Below are 17,742 nucleotides of genomic sequence, written 5' to 3' on the forward strand. Positions count from 1 at the left end.
GGCTCCACTTTTTGCCTGTACTGCATCATGGAAAGCAATGTGAAAACTGGAAGACAAACCTAGACAAGATACTAGTCCATCACTGGGTACACTTATAAGACCACCCTGATAGTAAAAGGAGTGCCACAAACATGAGGATGAATTGCAGAGAGCACTCCAGCCAGTAATCAAGCGAGGCAGCCACACTACCTGCTGCATTAATATGACATTCTGCAAAAATTCACATTGGCTTAGAGTACCTAGAAAGAAGCATTATCATGGTAAATGCTATAGGCAAAGTAGATAATGACAAGGATAACAGAAAAGGTTGTAGGAGAGGTGCAAATTAAAACAAAATTGTCTTTTTTTTTTTAGCAGGTTGGAACAAGCAGGTTTTCAGCTTTGATGCCAGAGAACTTAAAACTGTACAAGAGGGAATTCATTTTAGTAGGTTTTATGGCAACGCTTTTGAAAGCTTTTTTAAACTAATGACATTTATACACAGAATAGCTAGCTGATTTCCCTTGTCATCCACTGCATCTAGATTTTTTTAAATAATACTTTTTTTTAGTTGATTAACTCTTGCTTTTATCCAAAATGATTTACAAGTTATCCGAAAGAGAACAAGTGTCAGGGAGAAAAGTTCCAGATCATAGACTGAGTCAGTTGCCAGGTCTTAACCAGCTGACCCATTCTGACACGTTAACCACTAGGACAGAGCCATCTTTAAAGAGCTATGTTTACAGTATACTCTATAACACCCCAAGGCACTTGACGCATGCAGTGTGATTAATTCTGTCTGTAATTTTACAGTTGGAGCTGTGGGAATTTAAATGACTAGCTGAGGGTCATACAATGACTCACTGGTGAAGATCAAACCAGCAACTTTATGGTTTAAAGTTCAGCTCCTTAATCACCAGACTTTACTTTACAATTACCTTCACTCACCAAATACCAGTGTCATCTGCAACAAAGAAAATGCTAACCATAATACGCTTTTACAGTCATCCAATGTCTGTGTTCTTTTGCCCATTTTAACCTTTTTAAGGAAAAAGCCAAATTAGGACCTGTAAGGGGTTTGTTTTTCAAACTACACACTCGGATATCTTTATCCTTATATGCAGTTGTACATCTTGGCCTTTATCTTCTTTTTTCTATCCCTGTTAGATTCAGTTCACCTCCTTCTCTCAAGGCAGTAATGGACACCTCTGTATGAAATCTTCTGTTTCTTGACAATCTGCCACATGGAACAGCCTTCATTCTGAAAAAAAGCAACATCCTGACATGTATATTGAGAAAGCTGTTTCATTTTGTCCATTTTTGAACCCAGAGCTGAACTTTAGGAATGCCAGTAATTTAGAAAGTGAACAAGTTTACTTTTAGTGCTCTTTAATCAGACATTCATAAAATCTGATATTAGTTATATGTGTCTGTTTCTGAGAAACATAAGAAATTTGACAAATGAGAAGAGGCCATTCAGTTCATTAGGCTCATTTGTTTAGATCATTTCTAAGCTGTGGGGCATCTGTTGCTGAAGAAAGATTCACGGATCTTGTCTTTGCTGACGATGCTGTGATCTTCGCAGAGTCAATGGAGGCTCTGATCAGGGCACTCAAGAGACTGAGCGAGGAGTCTGAGTGTCTGGGCTTGCAAGTGCCTTGAATAAAAACTAAGATCCAGGGCTTTAATGAATGACCTTTTAGGGCATGGCCATCAGCAGTGAGTCTGTCTGCGGAGAGAGTATGGACCTTGTTGAGAGGTTTACTTACCTTGGCAGTGACATTCATGCCTCTGGTGACTCATCCTGTGAAGTCAGTAGATGAATTGGGAGAGCATGGGGGGTCATGAGGTCGCTGGAAAGGGGTGTGTGGCGCTCCTGATATCTATGCAAAAGGATAAAGGTCTGAGTCTTTAGAGTCCTGGTGCTTCCTGTCTTGCTATATGGTTGCGAGACATGGACGCAATCCAGTGACCTGAGACGAAGACTGGACTCCTTTTGTACTGTGTCTCTCCAGAAAATCCTTGGCTACTGCTGGTTTGACTTTGTGTCGAATGAGCGGTTGCTCATGGAGTCCCGAATGAGGCACATTACCTGCATTGTGAAGAAGCGTCAGTTACGGCACTACGGCCATGTGATGTGATTCCCAGAGGGTGATTCGGCTCGTAAGATCCTCATTGTTGAAGACCCGAGTGGCTGGACCAGACCAAGGGGTCACCCACATAACACCTGGCTACGACAGATAAAGGGTCATTTCCAGAGGGTGGGACTGGAACGCGTGTCTACCTGGGGGGTTGCCAACCGGGATCCCAAGTTGTTTCGTTGTGTAGTGGGTGTGGCAACTCACTGTACCAGTGCATGCTCCCCAACTTGACTTGACCAGTATCTCATCCAGATTCATCTTACAGGTTGTCAAGACCTCTGCTTCAACTCTGTGGCTCAGTGGTTTGTGTCAAATACCCACTACTCTTTGCATAAAGAAGTGCTTCCTAGCTTCAGTCCTAAATACACTTCCCCTTAATGCCCACTGGCATCCAAGTATGTGAATCACTCTTAAGCTGAAGGAATTCTGCTGGATCTTCTTTATCAATACCTTTAAGGATTCTGAAGACCTGGATCAGGTCCCCATGCGGTCTCCTCTGCTCAAGACTGAACAGGTTTAATTCTCTGAGTCTGTCAAAGCAGGACATGTCTTTAAGTCCTAGGATACACATACTGCTGTCCTCTGCACGGCTTCACTGATGGCTTCACTTCATGTTGAGCATTCTTTTCTTATCTGTACTCCTTGTCTCCTGTCAGTTAGTTTAATTTTCCTTTATTGTCTGCAAGTTGAAATGTGTTTTGATCCAGTCACCAATATACAAAAGCACATTGTTACATACAAGATACGCAGTAAAAAATACGAATTAGTGACATATTTACAGCATGTACATAAAAACAGAATTCTAGAATACTTGCTGTGGACCACTAGGGGGCGCACCAGCCACCCTACCTGGCACAGACAGGCAAAAAGACACAAGTGCAGGTGCAACACACGTTTATTTTTTTTTTCCGCCATGTGTACAGCATAGTTCAGCACTACACAAAAGCACAAACCCACTTCACTCCACTCCACTCCACTCCACTTCACTTCACTTCACTTCACTCCACTCCACTCCACTCCACTCCACTCCACTCCACCTGACTCTGGCTCTCTGAGGAGTGGCTGCCGGCTCCTTTTATAAGGCACCCGGAAGTGCTCGTTGACCTAGTTCTGGCAGCATGTCTGGGTGTGGCGGAAGTGCTGCAATTAAGGGCTCAGCTGCAGCTGGAGCACCCCCTGGTGGCACCCACGGAACCAAACAGAGCTGTACCAAACTCCAGCTCCCATGGAGCACTGCGAAAGTCTGAGGCACTGCTGCAACCCAGGGGGGCTGCCAACTAGCAGCTCTGGATACGCTCCCTCCTCTGGTCCTTCCAGCGTAAAGGCATCTCAGCTGGGCAATATTGCCTATTTAAAATTTTTATTATAGTCAGTTTAAACTCCTATTTGTTTTTAAAATTTGGCAACAAGTATCACCTCCCAGAATGTAAATTTTGAAAACAATGAATTAAGCAGTGTATCTGGTTCTTTACAAAAGTATTTGCCTTTCTTTTTTGCTCTTTTATTATATAATTAGCCAGCCTTTGGCGTAGCATACGCCGCATAATTATTCATTGATGGGTGAAGACTTCCTGAAGGACACAGTTGTCCAAATGGGGTGGGTTTGAAAATACGACTGTGAGTGAATGAAAAGATGGAACTCTGGAGAGAGCAACACACAATTGTCCGTGACTGAAAACTGGTTTTGGCAGATACAGGCATATCTTTTTTAAAGTTTGGCCCTGTGCCTTATTAATTGTCATTGCAAAGGCCAATCTAACAGGAAATTGTCTGCATGTAAAAGTGAAAGGCAAATTTTAATCTGATGGGGTCAGGGAAATCCAGGGAATAAGGACAGTTTGTAAGGTAGCAGCCGCAAAAGTTTTACACTCCAGCACATTGCGGTGAATGCTGGTAACAGAAAGTCTAGTGCCATTACAGAGACCTCTTGCTGGCAGGAGGTTTCTGAGAAGCATGCAACTGAACCAATTTTAATTTTGAGTTTATGCGGAGGCATGCCAGTGGGAGTAAGACTATTAAGGTATGCGGGCACATGAGCAGGCAGTACGCATGCCTCGAGAGCGAGGGTGGACGCGGAAGGAGGATTAAAGTTGATGGGCGGGGCTCTGTCGTGTGTATCCCATGACGCGGGAGGAGGGTTAGAGTTGGCGGGCGGGGCTCTGTCGTGCGTATCCCATGGTCGGGCGACTTAGTGAATTATATGAATAGACAGCCGGAATCGAAAAGAACAATGAAAAGTCAACGTGGCTCAGAGGTTCATATGGACCGTAGCAGAGACGAAAGCGACTGAGGCTGTGTTTGGTGAGGTGTTGCGTGCGGGCACATGAGCAGGCAGTACGCATGCCTCGAGAGCGAGGGTGGATGCGGAAGAAGGATTAGAGTTGGTGGGCGGGGCTCTGTCGTGCGTATCCCATGGTCGGGCAACTTAGTGAATTATATATATAGATGCTTGAAGCCCTAATTGTAATTGTCCACAGACAGCAGATCCCGGTTGAGATATTTTCTGATGTTTACTATCATTAGTCACAGATGGTTCCCCAAATCAAGCCAGGAATGGAAAAATGAGTACACACTCAATATGACATGTATAATAGTTTCACAGAATGCCAGTTGAAATGTTCATCTTCCTCTGCCTTCTTAATAAATAGCTGTGCTGCTGGCTTTTTTGTAGATATATTTTGTGTTTTATTAAAGTTCAAGCTATTATCCAAAATGGTTCCCAGGTACTAAAAGCTACTAACTTTCTCAGCTTGTTCTCCCCTAAGGACAATTGATTGTATTGGTTCAGCATTCTTCCTAAAGTCAATAAGCAGCTCTTTTGTCTTCCTCACATTTAACAGGACATTCTGCTCCTGGCATCACCTCTACATCCTCTTGGCCTCTTCCTCAAAATGTGCCACATTGTTAGAGGGGCCAGTCAATGCTGTATAATCTGCAAACTTGACAGCTAAACTAGTGCTGTCAGATCCTCACAAGCTATTGATATAGATAGAGAAGAGTATAGGATTGATCACTGTGCCTTGTGGAGCTATTATTGGTTTATAATGGGCGGTAGAAATACTGCATATTTTTCAAGCTTAACAAAATGCTCCATTGTAGAAGAGAACGCCCATACACTGAAATTCATAGGTAAGACTGGGGTCCATCTGCAACTCCTGTAATTTATTGCAAAGGGTATCAGGCTTCATGTATAGTTTAAGGCTGAAGTAAAGTCAATAAACAGTATTCTCACAAAGGAGTGTGGTTTTTCCAAATGTGTATAACGGGTATGAATAACAGTCATGATCACATCATGCAGAAAACTAATATTAATTACCATTTTAGAAAACTGCTTAAAATCCTTATGATTTTTGTTTTCCCGATGTATTATATTAGCAGCAATACATACCAGCAGTCACTACTCTTTTTCTGTTCCATCTTATGCTGTCATCAGCCTCAAAACAACAAAATATAGATGTCACAGCTCAAAGCAAGTGGGCTATTGCATCTTCTCTGCTACAAAACTTTACTGAATCATGTATTGTGGAGGACATGCAGCCTGTATCTACTCTGGTGTCACACCTGCTTTTAGATACCGCTTTCTTGAAGTGTATCTTCGACAGAAAAACATTCAACAAGTATCTTTATGATGCTTGTAACAAAATTTAACGTGAACTAAAATTACTTTTGAGGAAGTGTAGTTTATTTGCAGATATTTGGTCTTTTTTTGTCAATTACTGTCCTTTTGAACGATTCTAAACTACAATGCAAAAAAAGCCTCCACTGTTTCCAGGCGCCTTCGTGGCCTATGATGCGATTGCTAGTAAAATCAATGAGTCCATACTTCATAATCCTGGATAATCTGAAAACTGCAGCCAGTGTTGAATGATTCGATTGATTTCTAAGAACTACACGTACGTCTTCTTATAATACAATACAGCCGTCTCGTTAGGAGCTCCTGTCCAAGGAATGTCCTGTCATGGACGTCTTGGGCTCCTGTTGGGGAGAATCGCCTTTCAGATTTTTGATTTGAAAGACTGCTCCTTCTAAGATAAAATAAAGACTTAACATTTCTCCAAGAATAAATATGAACATATAAGTTCCTGATATTTCCTGAAACTTAAGCTAGTATTTTTGTTTCATTTCTATTATTATTTTTGAATTAGTAAAACTTAATTTGGTTGAAACAGGTAAAAAAACACTATCACGTAACTTTGAAAAGTTCACAATTGCATAATAGAATAACGGTGTCAATTTAAAATTAGTTGCGTCCAATATATAAAAATGCGGACACCTTTGTATGCCAGAGTTCAGCAGTACTAATTTTAGACCATTAAAGAAAAATATATGCCTTCTATTTATTTATTGCCTTGTTGTGATTATATTGAGTATAAATATAATTGCCTTTGTGTGCTTGTCTGTCTCTGTACATTCAATTACAGATGTATCCAGAAATGTACTGTATTATTTTAAAAGATTTGCTTGCTGAATATTTTTGAATGTTTCATACTTATTTGTGAAATAATAAAAGTTATAGCACATGTAATATAATACACTACTTAATAAAAAGAAATATTTTTGAATACTCGTTATCACTAGTTTAAAAGTAACATGTAATATTGAATATGTTACTGTTTAAAAATAATTTACCCAACCCTGTTCATAGACCAAGATGTCATTTGGAATGGTAATATGCCATGAGTGACAACGGAGCTGCACAGGTGTAAGCAAAAGTGGACACGCCCCTGACGTCGTGGGCCCCGCCCTTACGCCGGCACGTACGATCGACCGCCTGCCCGCCCGGCTAGTGCGCAGCCGAGATTTCCACGCGCGGCTGAGGGTGTGCGCTGCAGACTGGGGGATGACGAAAGTCTGTGTTAGTGGAACAGCAGCGCAAATCCAACATATTATAAACATCACCACAACAAGTAAGTTAAATTGGTTAAAGCAACTTTACAAGAAGCCAAGGCAATACGACTGTGGTGAAGGCTCTCATGTTGACGAGACGTAGCTTTAACCGTGGCCGACATTTCTTCTCTCGTCGCGAATCCCTTGATACAACAGCTAAGATTTGGAGCCGATAGTCGCCTTTTTTCGTTTCATGACAGGCATTCTAAGGATACAGCAGACCTGCGCCCGAAAATAACAGTGCACACCCTTCTTCATCGGGGCCGAGATAGCCCACTGCCCGCCCCTCAAGTGGTCAGCTTGCCCCCTCCCCCTCTACAGAAGAAAACACAACAAACAGGCGAGTGGAGTGTCGGGGCCGACGGCGGCTGGAGGAACCCGAAGCGCTCGCGGGCAGACGCGGCCTGATGTGTGGCACACCAGCTCACGAAAACTTGTTGCTCTGACTGTTTTGACGTGCACCTTTTCTTTTTAGCGGAAAAGGAAGCTTTTGCACCCTTGTTCATCACCTCCCTTTTTTTGGGAGAGGGGGCGGACAAAAGTTGCCCGGGAAGCGAGGAGTCATTTATATGGGTATTCTGTCACGCTAGTCATCCAGCTGTGTTTGGATAGAACTTACTTCGTTCCTTGTTTGGTTTCAACGATCAGCTATTGTTGTAAAGACGAAAGCTCCGTACCCTAATCTTCACCACACTGGTCTCCGTAATGGCTTGCCTCGGCTGCTTTTCTCTCGATCTCGTGTTCGATTTACCGCGGGAGTGATTGACCACTGGATGGGCCGATGCTTACAAGCGGACCCAGCAGACAGCAAGCGAAGCCATGCAGCAATCTCTGGCCTACGACTTCTCCAGCGAGGAAAACAGTCACAAATGGAGGGGCCTTTTCGTGCCATCGCTGCAAAAGGTAAGTACCTTAGGGTTTTCTTGGGCAATCCATAGAGGCAATTCTAAAAGGGAAATTCCATCAATCTTTACATATCTTGTGAAACACATTTCCTATTAAGGTTTGCTGAACGATATGTCCAGTTTTGCTTTATCGTATGTAATGTTTTATTAATGTTATGAGGATTGGCAGGTTGGTGTTTTTCGTCATTCTTTCTTTTATATGTGTGCTCTTTCTGAGAAAGTTGTGTTTTTTCTCTCCTTCAAATAAAAAATGTAAAAGCTGCTGTAGGAGATAGGTCTGCAGGTCTTTTCGGTGAGGTTGAAGAGACGCATACCGAGGTGTTTGGTTCCTCTTCCAAGATCACTATGACAATTAAACGAAAATATGTTTAGATTGTTTTGTTCAGCTCCTACATGTTGGCGTAGTGGGTACGGTTGTGGATTTCAGATCCTTAGGTTGCAGGTTCACATCCCGTTACTGACACTTTGCGACTATGGGCAACGCACTTCACCCGATGTTACTCCAATTAGGGGTAAACATGTAACCCAGGGGTGTCCAATTCCGGTCCCGGTTGGCTGCAGGTTTTAATTCTAACCTTTTTCCTAATCAGCTAGCAGTTTTCACTGTTAATTGACTCTTTTTACTTTAATTTTAATAGCCCTGTTTTTAAGGATTCATTCCTCTGAATTGATTCGTTTCTTCATTAAATGGCAGCCGAACAGAAATGAGATGTGAAATGAGCCAACAGATGACCAGCTAAATTGGGGATTCAAACTGCAGCCAATTTCACTCCAACCAGTTTCTTAACGAGAAGCCAATTCTTGCATTTAATTAAAGCCATTATTGATTATCATGACTTGTTGCTGCTCTCATTCAGCCACAATAGACTTGATTTTCTGTTTTTTCTAAGACCACCATCAATATGTTTTGGTGACCTGAGCAGACCAACATGACCAAGACCTTGACCTTTCTTTATTTTCAGGTTAGATGGTCATGTGGCAGCTTGTTTTATGTCTTATTATTGTTTAGCTGCTCATTGAGGAAAAAGAAACAACTAAGGGGCTTGAGTCACATCAGTTTAAACTTAAGTAAAACAAGTTAAACAGCAGCAAAAATGGCTTGCTAATTAAGAAGATGGTTAGAATGAAAACCTGCATCCATTGTGACCCACCAGGACCATAGTTGGACACCCTGAAATCATTTCCTGAATGTTGTAAGTGTCCTTGGTTAAAGGTGTCTTGTAAGTATTAATGCATTGATAAAAACTGATTTTATATTTGATCAAGCTAATCCTAAACTTGATTTCAGTCACCTGTCCTGCTAGACGGAGTTGAAAATTTAAATGAATGTTTTTGCTTTCAAAACTGTAATTTTGTATACCTTGTATAGTGTCTTGGCAGCAGACATGCCCATTATGCTCATGACATGACTGGTTTGTGTCACCTTATTTAACTACTATATTTAAATTTCATAACTTCGCATTTTGCTAAGGTACACAGTTTTCTTGATTTATAGAGTGTGACTGTGAATATTAGTAGTTGATTATGAGAAATTCAATTTTGTTAATCTACTGTACTGTAAATGTGAGGTCATCAACAATAGCTATGGCTAGATCATGAAAACTTTAGTACTTAGTTACTTCAGTAATTTAAACTGTGAAAAGTTATGCCCATTACACACGGGGACAGAATTTTAAGCTTTTTTTTTTTTTTTTACCCAGACAGTATTGGAGACAAGAATTGACCGAATATACGAGTGAAAGTGTAGCTGGCATAGGGCATTATTTTATTCTTGGTGTTCATTGTTGTTTGCTCCACTATACTTTTGATGGTCTTTAAAGTTGTGCTGCTACTTTAGTTCTTAAACTAGATGGTTAGGTGGCATTTTGCCTGTAAGGCACTACACTGGTATATGTCAACTGTTCTTTTTTTATTTTCCCTTTTATTGCTTTCACATTTATAAAGTAGCATTTTGATTTGTTTCTTTAAATATTTATTCATTAGTAATATAATCAGCTAGTAAAACTGGTTTTGCAATTGCGTGTTTAAAAAATTAAAGCACTTTTGATGAGAGGTTATGGTTTTGGGTTCACTGGAAATATTAATATAAGTATAGTATGTAAAAATTGAATATGTGTAGAAGCATCTCTGCAATGAATTTGGGATTAATTGGGTTGTCATCAAGGTGGATTTTAAGTATTACAGACTATGGAAAAGGTCACTCATAAATCATAAAGAAAACAACAACAACAAAAAAAGATTCCTGCTTAACATCTTTGATACTTTTTTTTCTACATCTTACTATACAAAGAATTTTGTGAAGCAAATACAGTATTTTTTGTACATATATCTAACTTCTGTATTTCAGTCTCTGCACTTGATTTCTTCTTGTTTTGCATTATTTAAGTATTTGTAATGGCACATCTCCTCCCTGTCTTGATAAATTTTATAAATCTGAAATGTTAAACAGCATGTCCCTTTGATGTGAAGGCATGACAACTGTGAGACCAGGGTTGTGCTTAATATTGTTGACTCAGTCCTTTTGCAGTAAATAACTCAAACATCTGGGACAAAATAGAGGACAGAGACAATGCATATGAAAGAATGCATTACACCTTCAATTAGGCATTGATATAATAGTTTAAAAATTAAAAACGTTGCCAGTACAATAGATTGCAAAATGTGTTACTTTTCTGAAAGTGATGTAGGCATCAGTGTTCATTTATCATTATATATATATAATATAAAAGAAATGTCTTCACTCCACAGCCAAACAACTACCTATCAAATTTCAGCCGTATTTAAATAATAGACTGACCAAAGATACTTTATTATACAGGGCTATTGCATTCATTGTAATTACAGCTTGACTTAGTTGTGTTGCCTGCTAGTAGTACATTGGTATATGTACTTGTTGTCTGGTGTACATTATGGTTGACCTCATTCTAAGATGTTCAAATGAGGTAGTACATAGAGATTCTAGTATTGCTTAGTTTTTTCTTTGCATGTTTTTCTTTTATAATCATGTAGTGAAACAAAAGTATAATATGGTATTGAATCTGCTTTTGTTATCTTCATTAAACACGCAGGGATTTCTTGTCTGTTTAACATATGATTCACAGATTGTCCAGAACGGTCAAACAAATACAGACAAGTACGTCATAAGACAGATAAAACAAATTGTTTTTCCTAATCTAGTCTTAGTTATGTATTCATTATATAGTGAAGCACACCTCTACAAGAAAAGCTTTGTGGTTAAACTGTTTATTTTTTTCATTCAGTGATAATTCCTGTTTATCAAAATCATCCATTCATCTTCTTGCCCCTCTTTTTGTGTTGATATGTAGTAATTACAGCTTTATGCATTAGAGTTCAAATCTAAATGACATTTTAAAAGTATGCATCTTTCCTGTAGTTTTTATTTAAATAGTTAATGAGAGGAAGAAGAATTTATAGTGTTCTGGTTTTTATGCATTATTAATTATTACTGAATCGAACATAACCTATAATAGTTAAATTATCTTCATCACATATTTCAAGATAAATAACCCATATTAAAGAAATATAAAAAAAAGTAACTAACCCCAGATAAAATGCTAATCTGTCACAGGCAAGCTCAATAGACTCACTCACAGAAATTATTAATAGTTACCAATCAACCACAAGCACACACCCTCAAACATGCTTATGTAGGGCCATTGTAGATCAACTGTTAAGCGTGCACTAGTATTGCAACATTTGTACAGTAGGGCAAAGAATAGAGCACTAGTCTGAAGCTACTAGTAGGCATTTCTGCAGACAAATTATTCAGTTTCCCTCCAGCATTTAGGATATTTGATGAGACTTGCAGTTTGTTAGTGAAGGTGCACATAGTGTAGTTTTTATTTTTTATTTTATTCCTTTCACAGCATATCTTAGAATAGTCTTCATTGGCAGCTCCCCAATCTTACAACAAATTGCTTGTTTATAGGCTAAGAGAAACTTTAGTGTATATAAAGAATGATATGATCATTATTAACTAATTTATTTTACCATTTGCTCAGACTACATTTTTTACTAACATTTTTTTGTTTAGTAACTGAAAAAATAAATACTTCTTAAAGTCAATATGAAAAATAAAAATGAAAACATTTTTATAATAGTGCTTAAAGAATTGGTGAACATCATGATTGTTCATAGTATACTGATTTAAATATGTGATTTAAAAAGGCTTTTGTAACACACACTATTCATTAAAACCTCACGATCATAATGTTCGCTTAAACAAGAACACTGATTTATACACTTATGCAAGTGCCCATCCCTGTATTCTGTGGATTTGATAGGTCATTTTAAGCAGTCACTTTTGTCTTCAAGAACTGAAAGCAAAAACTTAAATCACTTTTCAATGACTTATTCTGTGGATTTCATTTGCCGTAATAGACAATCATTCATAGGTGTCTGGATAGTTCTTAGTGATTGGCACCTTTTATCAAATTTCAAGGTAAAGGCTCTAAAACATACCATCTGTTTCTGTGCCAGATTAAATTAAGTAGTTTGAAAAATAAAATCACATCAGGATTTTTTTAGTCTCAAGTAGTCACTCCAGCTTCCATTTCAGTCACTATTTAGACTAAAAAGAACGGTGTTATTTGAAAACACATGGCTAAAATTATTTGCTCAATAGCCTTACTATTTGGAGAAAAAAAAAGTAAAGTTTTGAAGTCTGATTTTTTTTTTTTTTTTTTTTGTTCAAAATGTTTTATTGTTATTACTGCTTTACAATAATTAGTAGCAACAGTAATATCTAAATATTAAATTAGTGCTAACTGGTAGAATTAAGAGCCCTGGATTTATTAGTGTGCATAATCGAGCACAGTAGCTATGGATGCTTATTCTTTTCACTCATAATAATAAAAAATCCTTATTCTGCAAAGATATTGCTGCCAGTATCCTCACAGTGTGCAGACATGCAATGAATGTTGCCAACTGCGACAATGTTCAATGTATTCAATTGGTTAGCATTGATATTTTAATATGGGCAGATAGATGGTACACAAGCCTGTCACGTGGTGTCATGGGTTAGGTTTGATTGTTGTGTTCAATATTTTTGTGGAGGTTGCATGTTCTCCCCATGTTATATGGCCTGAGTGCACATAATACGGGAAGATTACCAATTTTACAGTTGAATATCAGAATCATTTTATTTTAAGCACATTTCCCAAATATTTTTATTCCTACATATAGTATTTAATTTAATCCACACAGTTTATGATAACGGGGAGCTACCTAGGTGGATGGCGCACCAAGCTATTACAGTTGAAAATCATACACACATACCAAAGTAGATAAGATATTCAGAAAAGGTTATGCTGACATAAAGTAGCAGATAACTAGAGAGAAAGTTTATTACCTGAAAAATGCTTACCTGCTTAGCTGTAATCCATTTATTTACTATAGATAATATTTTGAAACTGGATCCAGAGCCTAGTAATCTTCTCTCAGAGCTTTTGGAGCTCAGGCATAATTCTTAGACTTGTAACAGTCAATGTTTGTGTGGGATGATTGATGTGCATGAATGTGTGTACTTTGTGAGCATACATCCAGTTGAATAAGACATGTGTGAAATTTTTTTTCTATGAAAAGATGTACTGTGACATTTGTAATGCACATGTAGCATTAAGGCAATAATACAAAGATATGTTGTTAAAATGTTAATTATATATTGCTTATTAATTGAATGATTTAAGATGTTGCTATAGCAGATGTACTATATATGATAAATATACAGTATACACTGAGAAAAATGTTCATGTATATTTTAGTTCAAGTAGTGACCATATATATACTGTGTGTGTGTGTGTGTGTATGTATGTATATATTTATTTTTATATATATATAATTTATTTATTTATTTAATGTCGGAGATGGCTGGGGACGCCCAGTAGGACCAGAGGATGGCTTGTGCCTTTCCCAGACCATGTGGGGGTGACCGCCCTGGTACGTTTGGGGGCCACGGGTACAGAGCTCTGAAGCTCAACCCTGTAGGGGCCCGTGATCACTGTCAGGGGGCGCCCCAATACCTTTGGAGCCCTGGACCTCAGCACTTCTGCCACACCCGGAAGTGCTGGGGGGAAGAAGAGCAGGGACACCCGGAGTGCTTCCGGGGATGCAGCCGGCACTTCCGCCACACTGGGGCGTGTTGGTGGTAGATTGCCGGGAAACACCTGGAGCACATCCGGGTGATTATAAAAGGGGCCACCTCCCTTCATACAATAGCTAGAGACGGGTGTAAGACGGACAAGGTCCAAGGAGGCGAACTGAAGAAGTGACAGAGGCATAGTGTTGGTTGGCCAGGACTTTGGGGTTTGTGGCACTTTTGTACATAATAGAATGAAGAATAAATGTGTGTTGAGTGACATTGACGTGTCTACCTGTCTGTGTCAGGGCCGGCTACCACTAATATATCTATACTAATAAAAGGCAAATCCCTCACTGACTGACTGACTGACTCATCACTAATTCTCCAACTTCCCGTGTAGGTAGAAGGCTGAAATTTGGCAGGCTCATTCCTTATAGCTTACTTACAAAAGTTGGGCAGGTTTCATTTCGAAATTTTACGCGTAATGGTCATAACTGGAACCTATTTTTTCGTCCATATACTATAATAGACTTCTGCTTGATGCGTAATTTAGTGCCTGCCCATATTAGGCCGTCAGTCAGCGGCAATCCAATAGAAACACTGCCGATAAATATTCACGGGTGAAGGACTGTGCTTATGCAGACGAAGATGAGATGGTCAGGTTGGTGTTTGGCACAAACTCAGCAAAACTGAGAGAGAAACTTAAGTGCCGGGTCTTAGCTAACATTAAATAAAACCATGGACATCGCACGAGATGGCACAAGCAGAGCTGGGAACCTTTGATGCATGTACACCGAGCGGCTCACATGAACTGACACAGTACACAGACAAAAAGCAATAGTTCCAAAGAGTGCTAAACAAAAACCGAATTACACGATTGAGAAGGCAGCAAAAAAATATGAAGCGTGTGACACATACAAGCATATTCATAACTGCAGCTACTGCGGAAACAAAGCACACGGTGGAAAAAGTCAATGTCCCGCTAAAGGAAGGCAGTGTAAAAAAAACCTGTGCATGCAGTGTGTCACGTCTCAGATAAAGAGGAAGATGAGCTGTTTATTGATGCAGTAAGAAACGAATCGATGAATGAAACCTGTCATCTTTACAACGATTGACAAACACGGAATGTAACTTGAACACAACACATCCTAGAAATACGAACCTGATTGAAAGAAATAATGATAGTCAAATCCTTGATGACAGCAACACTCATAACACTCACAAAACAATTACTGTATATTGACAATCATGTTACGTTATTTTTCAAATGTTCCCTTTTCTTTTTCATAACTTCTTTAACACTGCGAAGCGCGGTATATATATATATATATATATATATATATATATATACTGCTCAAAAAAATATAATATAACTGCTCAAAAAAATTCAAGGAACACTTTGAAAACGCATCAGATCTCAATGGGAAAAAGAAATCCTCCTGGATATCTATACTGATATAGACTGGGTAATGTGTTAGGAACGAAAGGATGCCACATCGTTTGATGGAAATGAAAATGATCAACCGACAGAGCCAGAATTCAAAGACGCCCCAAAAATCAGAGTGAAAAAATTATGTGGCAGGCTAGTCCATTTTGCCAAAATTTAATTTCAGCAACTCAAAATTGTACGCAGCACTTTGTATGGCCCCTGTGTTCTTGTATACATGCCTGACAACATCGGTGCATGCTTCTAATGAGATGACAGATCTGGACCAGGGCATCACTGAGCTCCTGGACAGTCTGAGGTGCAACCTGGTGGCATTGGATGGACCAAAACATAATGTCCCAGAGGTGTTCTATTGGATTTAGGTCAGGAAAGTGTGGTGGCCAGTCAATGGTATCAATTCCTTCATCCTCCAGGAACTGCCTGCATACTCTCACCACATGAGGCCAGGAATTGTCGTGCACCAGGAGCCACTGCACCAGCATAGGGTCTGCCAATGGGTCCAAGGATTTCATCCTGATACCTAATGGCAGCCAAGGTGCCTTTGTCAAGCCTGTAGCGGTCTGTGTGACCCTCCATGGATATGCCTCCCCAGACAATCATTAACCCACCACCAAACTGCTCATGCTGAATGATGTTACAGGCAGCATAATGTTCTCCATGGCTTCTCCAGACCCTTTCACTTCTGTCACGTGCTCAGGGTGAACCTGCTCTCATCTGTAAAAGCACAGGGCACCAGTGGTGCATCTGCCAATTCTGGTATTCTATGGCGAATGCCAATCGAGCTGCATGCTGCTGGGCAGTGAGCTCAGGGCCCATTAGAGGACATGGGGCCCTTGGGTCACCCTCATGAAGTCTTTCTGGTTGTTTGGTCAGAGACATTCACACCAGTGGCCTGCTGGAGGTCATTTTGTAGGGCTCTGGCAGTGCTCATCCTGTTCCTCCTTGCCCAAAGGAGCAGATACTGGTCCTGCTGATGGGTTATGGACCTTCTATGGCCCTCTCCAGCTCTCCTAGAGTAACTGCTTTTCTCCTAGAATCTCCTCCATGCCCTTGAGACTGTGCAGGGAGACACAGCAAACCTTCTGGCAATGACACGTATTGATGTGCCATCCTGGAGAAGTTGGACTACCTGTGCAACCTCTGTAGGGTCCAGGTATCGCCTCATGCTACCAGTAGTGACACTGACTGTAGCCAAATGCAAAACTAGTGAAGAAACAGTCAGAAAAGATGAGGAGGGAAAAATGTCAGTGGCCTCCACCTGTTAAACCATTCCTGTTTTGAGGGTCATCTCATTGTTGCCCCTCTAGTGCATCTGTTGTTAATTTCATTAACACCACAGCAGCTGAAACTGATTAACAACCCCCTCTGCTATTTAACTGACCAGATTAATATCCCATAAGTTTCATTGACTTTATGCTATACTCTGATTACACACACTCACCTAAAGGATTATTAGGAACACCATACTAATACGGTGTTTGACCCCCTTTCACCTTCAGAACTGCCTTAATTCTACGTAGCATTGATTCAACAAGGTGCTGAAAGCATTCTTTAGAAATGTTGGCCCAGATTGATAGGATAGCATCTTGCAGTTGATGGAGATTTGTGGGATGCACATCCAGGGCACGAAGCTCCTGTTCCACCACATCCCAAAGATGCTCTATTGGGTTGAGATCTGGTGACTGTGGGGGCCATTTTAGTACAGTGAACTCATTGTTATGTTCAAGAAACCAATTTGAAATGATTCGAGCTTTGTGACATGGTGCATTATCCTGCTGGATGTAGCCATCAGAGGATGGGTACATGGTGGTCATGAAGGGAGGGACATGGTCAGAAACAATGCTCAGGTAGCCTGTGGCATTTAAACGATGCCAAATTGGCACTAAGGGGCCTAAAGTGTGCCAAGAAAACATCCCCCACATCATTACACCACCACCACCAGCCTGCACAGTGGTAACAAGGCATGATGGATCCATGTTCTCATTCTGTTTATGCCAAATTCTGAGTCTACCATTTGAATGTCTCAACAGAAATCAAGACTCATCAGACCAGGCAACATTTTTCCAGTCTTCAACTGTCCAATTTTGGTGAGCTTGTGCAAATTGTAGCCTCTTTTTCCTATTTGTAGTGGAGATGAGTGGTACCCGGTGGGGTCTTCTGCTGTTGTAGCCCATCCGCCTCAAGGTTGTGCGTGTTGTGGCTTCACAAATGCTTTGCTGCATACCTCGGTTGTAACGAGTGGTTATTTCAGTCAAAGTTGCTCTTCTATCAGCTTGAATCAGT

The 17,742-nt window shown here is 40.1% G+C and overlaps 1 protein-coding gene across 1 annotated transcript in view; it reads left to right on the top strand.

The window, feature by feature from the left end:
• Nucleotides 1–6,886: 6,886 nt before the first annotated feature.
• The window catches only part of sos2 (son of sevenless homolog 2 (Drosophila)), a 107,781-nt gene continuing 96,925 nt past the window's right edge, over nt 6,887–17,742 (top strand). Inside the window, exon 1 of the mRNA XM_039740992.1 lies at nt 6,887–7,910. Coding sequence (XP_039596926.1) covers nt 7,827–7,910 — 84 coding nt within the window. The 5' untranslated portion in view covers nt 6,887–7,826. The remainder of the gene's footprint in view (nt 7,911–17,742) is intronic.

This window comes from Polypterus senegalus, chromosome 18 (genome assembly GCF_016835505.1).
Source record: "Polypterus senegalus isolate Bchr_013 chromosome 18, ASM1683550v1, whole genome shotgun sequence".
NCBI lineage: Eukaryota > Metazoa > Chordata > Cladistia > Polypteriformes > Polypteridae > Polypterus > Polypterus senegalus.